The sequence below is a fragment of the Nicotiana tomentosiformis genome, chromosome 3, assembly GCF_000390325.3.
Source record: "Nicotiana tomentosiformis chromosome 3, ASM39032v3, whole genome shotgun sequence".
NCBI lineage: Eukaryota > Viridiplantae > Streptophyta > Magnoliopsida > Solanales > Solanaceae > Nicotiana > Nicotiana tomentosiformis.
In genome coordinates this window covers 85,017,811-85,028,150 of record NC_090814.1, presented here as the reverse complement: position 1 = coordinate 85,028,150, position 10,340 = coordinate 85,017,811, and the positions used below count along the sequence as shown (strand labels likewise).

At 33.3% G+C, this 10,340-nt stretch overlaps 1 protein-coding gene, 1 long non-coding RNA gene and 2 other non-coding genes across 4 annotated transcripts; all 4 read right to left on the bottom strand.

Moving 5' to 3' along the window:
• Positions 1–763: 763 nt before the first annotated feature.
• Positions 764–4,372, bottom strand: LOC104116311 (uncharacterized). Its single transcript, XR_011414796.1, has 2 exons — positions 4,189–4,372; positions 764–2,109 (listed from the first exon to the last, which is right to left on the bottom strand). It is a non-coding gene; the product is annotated as an uncharacterized lncRNA (long non-coding RNA).
• Positions 4,373–5,000: 628 nt separating this feature from the next.
• LOC104116230 (rRNA 2'-O-methyltransferase fibrillarin 2-like) lies at positions 5,001–8,730 on the bottom strand. The gene is made up of 7 exons (XM_009627072.4): positions 8,549–8,730; positions 8,123–8,451; positions 7,338–7,433; positions 7,172–7,249; positions 6,901–7,077; positions 5,482–5,550; positions 5,001–5,325 (listed from the first exon to the last, which is right to left on the bottom strand). Exons 1-7 carry the CDS (start codon positions 8,565–8,567, stop codon positions 5,149–5,151), a joined length of 945 nt encoding a protein of 314 aa, XP_009625367.1. The 5' UTR covers positions 8,568–8,730; the 3' UTR covers positions 5,001–5,148.
• LOC117281841 (small nucleolar RNA snoR60) lies at positions 6,005–6,076 on the bottom strand. Its single transcript, XR_004512476.1, has one exon. It is a non-coding gene; the product is annotated as a small nucleolar RNA snoR60 (small nucleolar RNA).
• Positions 6,472–6,543, bottom strand: LOC117281856 (small nucleolar RNA snoR60). Its single transcript, XR_004512492.1, has one exon. It is a non-coding gene; the product is annotated as a small nucleolar RNA snoR60 (small nucleolar RNA).
• Positions 8,731–10,340: the final 1,610 nt, after the last annotated feature.

The following is a 10,340-nucleotide window of genomic DNA, read 5'->3' as shown; positions in this document are numbered from 1 at the left end:
AGAGATTTACGTTCTAGAGCCTTCCTCCATCAAATTGGCTATATAGCTAATACTAGACGAAGCATGCCTGTGCTAAGTAGGGCTCTGCATAGTTCGATAAATACTGAATTACCGTATCGAAATCGAAAATTTTGGTATTTAGTATTCGATATGGTATTTGGTTTAAGTTTTAAAAAATATTGGTATTAGGTATGGTATTTTAAAATGAAATACCGATACCGTACCGAAATATATATTATATTACACAATACACATATTATTAATTATAACATAAATATAAAAATCTAAAATTTTACTTTCCTTTTATTTTCTAAGTTCATTAATTAACTCTAAGCAAGTAACAAGACATTTCTAATGATTAAATTTATTTTTTTATGTACAGTTTTCTCTCTCTGGGTTGATATTTGCTATTTTTGGACAAGCCTTTTGTCAACAAATGTTTTTAGTTTTGTACTTTTGAGTACTTTAATTTAGAATATTACAGTCTATGACTCTATGCACTAGTTAGTGAATAAACCGAAGTTACCAAACCGAATAAACCGAAACCGAAAGGAGAAAAACTGAACCATACCGAATTTAATTAGGTACAGTATTGGTATTGTATTTTAAGAAACCGAATACCGAAAATGCCGAATCGAAATATCTAAATACCATATCGTACCGACCGACGAACACCCTTAGTGCTAAGCACGGGCCCGACAAAGTGGTACTGACCTATCGAAAAAATAAAAAGGTGCTACGAAACTGTATCTAGTTGTTTACATCACAGACGAACAAAATTTCATATCCCAATTAACAAACGTATAGTGTATTGCAAGAACTTTGCACTACTGGTAAATATTTTCTCCTTTGTATTTGCCCTCAAGAATCAAAAGAAGTTGCATTATAAAACAAAAACAAAGGAGAAAGTTTCACTAAATAGATATATACAATTATTTCAGTAGACATTTTCTAGTTTCTTTCAAGCGCAGCAATTGCCCCAAAAACCTTCACTTGCTTGGAGGCATCTGGAGGCTCACGCAGCACAACCGACAAGCAGAACCAAGCCTACCATTACATCTAGGAGACGCGTGGGCGTGATGTTCTGGAAGCAGATGTGTAAAGCATATCGCTTTTCGCATATCAATTTCCTTAAAGAAGCATATTGGGTTCTCTCAATCTTCAATTCTGCCTTAACAAGAAGAATTAAATTAGAATTTATCAAGATAACTAACATAGAAATTATGTAAGTCCTGATCAAATTTGAGTAAAAATGTTGATAAATTCTATAGATTAGTAAGCCAAAGCTGAAGAGTCGACCATTAATCTTCTTGTAATGCAAAAGAAGCTGCAGATTTTTTCTAAGATGCTGCTCTTTTGCGTGTTATAATTCTAAGTATGAGCTTGTACCAATTACCATAGCACCCGCTAAAAATTGAATTTTCATTTTCCTTTAGTACAATAAAAGTGAGCTACTTCTATTTGTTTTCAGAAAGAAACTAACAGAAATCTTAAGTTTCATTTCACAAATTGAAACCAAAATTTTCTTAAACATTGAGAAGGTACAAGATTTATCTGAACACTGTAATGGTAAAACTTCAAATGCCAACACACAGATTTACCGGATGAAGTACATGTATTGATCCAATCCTTGCAGTTATTAAAAACAAAATGAAGTGGTCCTAAATGTAGCACCTAAAAGTAGCAGCCAAGACAACTAATCATCAAATATGAGAATGAGAAGCAATTTTGTTTCTTTGCTGCGTGTTGTTGAGGTCTAGTCATTTCCTGAATGACAAGAGCTAGTTTATCAGCGGAAACCCATGATGCATCAACTTTGGACAAGAGAAGTAAGAGTTGACATGTCCATATAAATGACAAACTTGAGCTTGTATCCGCTGCATTCACTGCACAAAGTGAGTCTTATCCTACTTCTTTTTTAAGTGTCCTATGAGAAATCTAATACTGTTTGCAGAACATGATCGATTAATGCATCCCCAACATTACTGATATCTCAAAAACTGTAAGTAATACCAGAAATGACCACAATGAGGCCTAGATCAAGATGGATGCATGTAGAATCTGATTCTGCACCAAAAAGATTGTACCATTTCTTCCAATAATGTCCTCCTGAACTATGGCTAAATTAGAATTTTAGCAATTAGAAATATCTAAAATTTTGGAAGAGAATTGAAGTCCTAGTAGAATAAGTCGTGTCCTCTTCAACTGACACTAACACAAATTCTAGGCATATAAATGGGAAAGTCAACATTAGGAAAGGAGAAAGATGCTAAGATAACGTTTTTGAGAACTTAAGTGAAAAAAAATCTTAAATTAACAGATTGTAATTCTAAAAATAAGACATGCTTTCTTTAGTAGTTTAGAGAGCCTTGTTTCCTGTTCCGCATAACTAATATTGAGCGAAATATACTCTATACAAATGCTCCAGTATTAAATCTTATCTTAGTAATTAAGGCAAATTCTTAGCTTAATCAAGTTAAAGTGCACATCTGGGAAGAAAAAATCATACTCAGCAATTTTCTAGCAAATGAGAGTTCTTTGAGGGAGTCACCTATTTATCATACCTGAAATTATTTCACTTGGATCCTTTTTACTTTAGCGAGGCAAATGGAGTAGAAAACATTGAAACATGATTAATAAGAAAGTGCAATACTTGCTCTCTCTTTTTTTTACTTTTATGAGGCAAATAGAGTAAAATGAGATACTTATATTAAAATGCAGCACGAAGTTATCCATACATCAGTCAAGAAAGTTAAGATAACTGATACATAATATGTTAATAATGCATTCTTGCTATTCACAGAATTAAGCAAAGGGTGGAAAAGATAACCAAATGGGCAGCTCAGTTCAAGATGCATATCTACATTTTGCCTCTGGGTAAGCCCACAATTATCTCCACTCTAATAGAAAAGGTAAAACTTGAAGCAAAAACACTAATGCAAATATAGAGTAATGAAACTATAGTTTTCAAAGTATGAATTTAAGATGAAGACCATGAAGCTAATAGCTATTTCAGTGCTATCAGCAGTTGTCAACGTCATACATTGAGATATTTTTTGTCCCTTTTATTTAGCTTCGATAGACATTTATTTTAATTATATATTTTTCTATAAGTTAGCTTCTACTATTGTTATTTACGATATGTCATCAAATTCTCACAAATCTCAAATATCAAATGTTCAATCACTAAACAACTACTAAATATTAAGATCCTTTTGGATGTACAGATATTAATGATCTTTTATGTGCTTGCACATATAATTCTCTTTGACACGTGAATTCCTCTTCTTTTTTGGGGGGGCTTTTTTAGATTGAAAGATCCATCTCAGATGCAAAATTTAGTTAACAAAGAAGATCTTCAATTAGTTCAGATCCACAAAATATAAAGCAAATTAAATAGAAGGGTTTTGCATAGAGTTCAAAACAAGCAAATATAACATTTGTTTCCCTGAAAATTCCATTCATCCTTCAGCCCTGAAGTCCCTTGAACTGCAGGAATTTCTCAATCAAAGAGAAGACTTGTTTGGGGATTGAGATATAATTGTTATTGTTCTCAGTCAAGTGGGAAAATGGGCCATGATCAATGAAAGAGTTGCAGAGCTTCAAGTGCTTGCAGCAGGTTCAACTCCAGTTAATTTAATTGTTTAACCAACGGCGCACAACGCTATACCGAGATGAGCATATATAATGATTGGCAAACAATTTCAGAATATGCACCGAAGAAATATCGGTCTTGCAAAATGTACACGACAATCATTTTTTATTCCTTCGCGCAACTAAACTTGAAAGAAAAATGTTTTCTCTTGTTGCTCAATACAATTGATCGGGAGTTACTGATAATAAATAAAGAGAGATGCTCTTATTTTTATTTAGAAAAATAGAGCAAACTAATAGAACTCCTAATCATTCAATTCATTAGGGGAAAAACCTATAGGAAATTAGATTCAACAATCACAACCACAAATGAGAAAATGGACTCTATGGTAAAATCACAAATGTAAAATCCTAAGTCAAAATCATAAAACTCATAGAAGCACATATTCCCAAAGAAGAAAAACAAAAAGAAACCTGCATTATATGCACGAAATATGCATAACAAACAAAGGGGGAAAAAGAAGCAATACTCCAGAGCAACAAACAACAAAAAGGACGAATAAAGAAGAGAGTAATTTGCAGTGAAATACTAACCTGAACACTGTGAAAGTGAGACCCAGCAGAGAAGACATGGAAAAAGGTAGACTAAGGGAATATTCTAGACGAAGAAGACCGATAAAGAATTGGATGAGGTGGTTAGTCAATAAAACACCTCTTATAAGTTGTGAAAAGTCAAAAATTGCTAAGATTTTGACATTTGGTTAGGAGTAATGGAAAAAATAATCTTCGTCTAAAATTTAAATTATTAATATAAAACTATTCATGCAATGTTTAGTTTCAATTTTTTCGTTTGGCATACCTAATATCAACAAACTTAAGCGGAATTTATGTATGCGAGATAACATGTAAAATATGAATACTAAGACTAATAATACATGGATTTTACAATCATATAACAAAAATAACCCTTCATGCAGTAACCAATATTTTAATTTTAAAATAAAGAAGATATTCTAAGATATACCTTATATAATAATTGTGCACAACAAAATGGAAAGACGAAAGTCTATAATACACACTTTCAGCGTTTGTGGCATCTTGGGGTGATTGTAGTGAGTTAGTTAGCATAGGATGTGTTGAAATGGAGATGGGAGTACAATTTAGAGTAGCATGCAATTTTTCAATCACTAGAATGACTTTCAGAAATTTAGAGTAACATATCTTTGCTACCGACTATCTATAGTGAAGTTTAACTACAGCACATTCAGTAGATTTTGTTGAAAACATTTCTCTGATCATTGAATACAAGTCGGTAGATAATAGACAGCACCAGAAGTGCACTATTTCTGCTGCCAAAGACAGGTCATAGTCATAGTGAAGAAATATAAACAAGCTGCAAGAAGACGGAACCAACATAAATGAACTAATAATATAAGAGAAACAAAATCTCATTACACATCCCCATCAAAAATATAATGTTGACACTGCTTAAGAGTGTTTTAAAAACCTCCTACCAAATAACTGGAACTAACAAACAGCATGAGCTTAAATTTTCTAGGCAGCAGCCTTTTGCTTCTTTGGCACCCGATAGGCACCCACAACACAGGCGTGGTCCCTTTCAAAGGGTTCAAGGGTGACCTGTTCCATAGGTTTAAACTGCTCTGCTTGTAGCTTCTTCACTTCCTGAGCAAATACAGCCTCAGCTGGCACTGTTGAATCTATGCAGTTGGCCTAGAAAAAATACAGGGGAATTTTTTCAACAATAGAGAAGAAAAGAGAGAAAATCAACAGAAAAATAGAAGAAACCAAGGAACAAGTGGCACTGTAAGGAAATATTTTCATCAGCATAACAAGATTGAGCAGTGGCCAAAGTAGTATAATACAAACCTTGATTGATATAACAAAGTGACCTCCAGCTTTCAAGAAGTATGATGCATTCAGAGCTAAAATTCTTGCCTGTAAACAAAATATTTTATTAAAACATTGGTATAGAATTCATACAATATACTGATGCTGCCGGACAAGAATGGAAGGAAATACATCCTAAAACAATTCAAAGGAAGCCACAGTTTCTTCCTTTTTGGGGATAAATCTCCAGACTGTAGCCACAAAGATAAATAGATACAAAATTTACTCTTCCTCGTTAGGCAAATACAATAGGTTTAGGAAGAAACTTAAAGCAAATAAAAGTAAACCAGATATAATAACTAATTACATGATTTAACTCATTAAAGCTTGTTGTAACAAGAAAAAACAACTCGAAATACTTGTGCAAAAAGAAGTATGAAACTGTTGCAGTGTTCCATTTTCTTCAAGCAGAAACAAAGAGAAAGAACGTAAAAGTTATTTTTTAGAAGAAAAAGATGGAAAGTCAAGCTGAAAAAAGAATTCAACTATGGAATAATAATACAGCATCAGAAACTCGGTTTTTGCATCACCCATAATGTCTTGAAGGGGAATCCGAGTAAGTCATCATCTGCTTTCCATTTCAACATAGAGCAAAAGGAAAAGAAAATTCAAAGATAAAGAATCATTTTCTAAGAATTGGGCAGGAAATTAAAAGACCATTATAGATACAAAATTTACTCTTCCTGGTTAGGCAAATACAATAGGTTTAGGAAGAAACTTAAAGCAAATAAAAAGTAAACCAGATATAATAACTAATTACATGATTTATCTCATTAAAGCTTGTTGTAACACGAAAAAACAACTCATTTCAAAATCAACACGAAATACTTGTGCAAAAAGGAAGTATGAAACTGTTGTAGTGTTCCATTTTCTTCAAGCAGAATCAAAGAGAAAGAAAGAGTTATTTTTTTAGAAGAAAAAGATGGAAAGTCAAGCTGAAAAAAGAATCCAACTCTGGAATAATAATACAGCATCAGAAACTCGGTTTTTGCATCACCCATAATGTCTTGAAGGGGAATCCGAGTAAGTCATCATCTGACTTCCATTTCAACATAGAGCAAAAGGAAATGAAAATTCAAAGATAAAGAAGCATTTTCTAAGAATTGGGCAGGAAATTCAAAGACCATTAGGCATTTCTTTGTTAAATAAAAGCACTACAAGGAGCAAAAGCAGCCACAAAACTGTAATTTCCTTGAAAAAGAAGAGGGATAGCCAAAACAATGATCAAAAAAGACAGACCAACCAAGCTCCAGACTCAACCAAAAAGGACAAACATAATTTTTTTCTTAAAGAAAAAATGATAATGCAAAAATAATATCAATGAAATATAAATCCATGGATCATGCACTCCGAGACTGATTGACTACTATTGCACATCTATGGCCCTAAAAGTCAAACCTGATCAGGCTGAGCAACATCGGAAAATATCACATCCACCATTCCAACAAGCATTCTATATTTTGCTGGGTGTCTAGCATCCTCAATAATAGGGATAACATTAGTGCGTTTCTTAGCCATGTTCACCAAGTCCCTTCCACTTCTGTGAGAAAATTCAACAGCATATACCACCCCACCCTGCAAAAGAAAAGAGAAATTAGTAAATACAAGCACATTCATCAACTATATATGGGACTTTATTATAATAAATAGTATGTGCATAGACACTTACAGGACCAACAAGATCGGAAACATGAGACACTGTGGTTCCTGAAGCAGCTCCAAGATAAAGGACCTTAGCACCAGGTTTCTGGAACAAATTCAATACAGAAAGAAGAATGTTAATATAGAAACAAGAAATATATTCAAGCTTTTAAATAGAAAAGAAACAAACTTACTATCCAGATATCATCAACTCCTCCAAGAATTGCAGCTGCTAACTTAGAACGAAAGGGATTCCACACTCTATATTCAATCTTTGTTCCATCTTCATTCTAAGGATAAAATAACAATAACATAAATCAATAAGCTTGTACATTAAGGATATATTTTCATCAGCATAACAAGATCGAGCAGTGGCCAAAGTAGTATAGTACAAAAACCTTGATTGAAATAGTAAAGCTGATTAGTTTTGAAATGCACAGGTTAATAAGTTATTACTACGTTATAAATTTATTTAAGCTGGTTAATTCTGAAATAAAAAGGTTAACAAGTTATTACTTTATAGATATATTAAACCTGATTAAATTCTCAAATGTCTAACAAATAGAACAGAACTCCATGGCAAGTCATGTAAATAATTTAAACGAGATGGGTGGAACAAGGGCAAATCAAAATGTTACACTTAATTGCACCTTACAATCAATACATTATACTTATATGCATTTCCTTGTTACTTGTTCCAAGTTGAAAGCATCAGCAAAACACCATTTGACTTACATTTGAACTTGATTTGTAAAGTGATTGAGACAAGTCACAGTCCAATAAAAGGTCCAATCATAAACTTTTATCAACAAATCTTTACTTTAAATTCATATTTCCAATTTATATCACTAAGCTTATAGCACATCCAAGAAAGATTCAACCTTGCGAGCATTTACAAATAATCATCTAAAGTTATGCACATGACAAACATTAAAAACATTTTTTGAACTAAAGACAACGCAAAGCAAATGTTATTAACCTGAACAGAGATTCTCTTCTCATTGTAGACAGCTTCACCGGGCACCAAATTCTTAGTACAAAGAGCATCCTCCTTACCCTTGGCAATAAACACACCTCCATGTCTATGTGGCTCCACCACTACCTTATTACCACCCTTAAACCCTCCTCCACGTCCTCCCCTTCCTCCGCCTCTTCCTCCTCCGCCTCTGCCTCCCCCACCTCTTCCACCACCGCGCTTCATCGCACTTCCTCCACCACCTCTACCGCCGCCAAAACCACCTCTACCACCTCGTCCTCCTCTTCCTCCACCATCTCCTCTACCACCCCTGAATCCACCACCTCCACGACCTGCAAAAGGAGCAAGTGAACAAACCATATATTAGGACAGAAACAAATACTGATATTACTACGTTAGACCTAATTAAGTAGAACAGGATATTCATACCTCTAGTTGGTGCAACCATGGCTGCTGCTGCTGCAACTTTGTTGACTGTAGTAAGAGAGCGGAGCAGAAAAGTGCGCTATAGAACCCTAAGGCTGAGTGGCGTTCTCAAGTCGGGGGCGGGGGGGGACGTTTTATAATGATAAATCAGGGTTTAGGGTTTTGCGAGATGAAAAAAATGAGACGAGTTGGGCTAATGGGCCGTCAAGTTTATTCATAGTGGGCCGATACTCCTCTCCTTTTGAGAATTTGCAGTTCCTTATATTTGTATTATCTTTTAACCTATATCCTATTTTTTAAAATTATTGATTTGGTAGCCATCTCACAAAAAATTCGTAATAATATAACAATTACACCCCTGACAAAAGATATAAAACGATCTCCTTCTCTCTTCTCAGCAACTTTATAAAAAAATCAAAAACTTGTCCATATTCATCTTCAGAATCACACGTGCATGAAGTTGTTTCACCTTTAAGCTAAAACTTCATGCTAATATAGCATGAAGTTGTTTCATATTGAAGCTAAAACTTCATGCTAATGCATGCTGAAGTTATTTATCCTGCTGTCTACAGTTTTGTCATGAATTTTATCTCAAACTTCAGTCTAAACATGCTGAAGTTATTTAGTTCATTTGATAAAGCTTCAGACTAAACATGCTGAAGTTATTTAGTTCATTTGCTAAAATTTCAGACTAAACATACTTAACTTATTTAGTTCATTTGCTAAAACTTCAGACTAAACATACTTAAGTTATTTAGTTCATTTTCTAAAACTTCAGACTAAACATGCTTAAGTTATTTAGTTTATTTGCTAAAACTTCAGACTAAAGATGCTTAAGTTTTTGTCTTGTAGTATGTAATTTTCTAATGAGTATTTGCTAATGCATGCTGAAGTTATTTAGTTCATTTGCTAAAATTTCAGACAAAATATGCTGAAGTTATTTAGTTCATTTGCTAAAATTTCAGACTAAACATGCTGAAGTTTTTTAATTCATTTGCTAAAACTTCAGACTAAACATGCTTAAGTTTTTGTCTTGCAGTATGTAATTTTCTAAAGAGTTTTTGCTAATGCATGCTGAAGTTATTTAGTTCATTTGTTAAAACTTCATACCAAAACATGCTGAAGTTTTGTAACGCAATCTACAGTACTGTCTTGAGTTTTATCCGAAACTTCAATCTAAACAAGCTAGAGTTTTTTAGTTTATTTGCTAAAACTTCAGCCTAAACATGCTTAAGTTTTTGTCCTGCAGTTTGTCAATAGTCTTTTATTAAAGAAGGGCAAAATCATCTTTTTAAAATATTTTTAACAAAAAAAATGGGCACGAATGCAAATGGAAAAATAAAACGGGTATAAGTTAAAAAGGGGCAACCAAATAGGGCGCCCCATGCAATTTTTACCTCCATTTGGTAACCAAAAAATTTCTTTAGTTTCCCCATTTAACCTATACCCACATTTTAAACAACTGCATGCCTTTTCCTCATCTTTCTTCTTCTTCTTCTTCTTTGGGTGACAGTGATTTTATATGGTATTTGTGAACATATTTTAAGGTAGTTTATGATGCTTTGCAGTGGTGAGCTGTTATGGCACTTTATTTTTTTACTATTGCATAGGATTTCTTCTTCTTCTTTTTCTTAATTGCAAAATGGATTCGTTAGATTTATTGTTATTTTAACAAATTGATGATTGAAGTTTGTTCTTAATGATATTTGGAGGTTATGTTTCAAATTTGATCTTATTTGGAGTAGATTTAGGTATTAAATCATATATTGGATTGTTATAATTCGAAGAACAGATT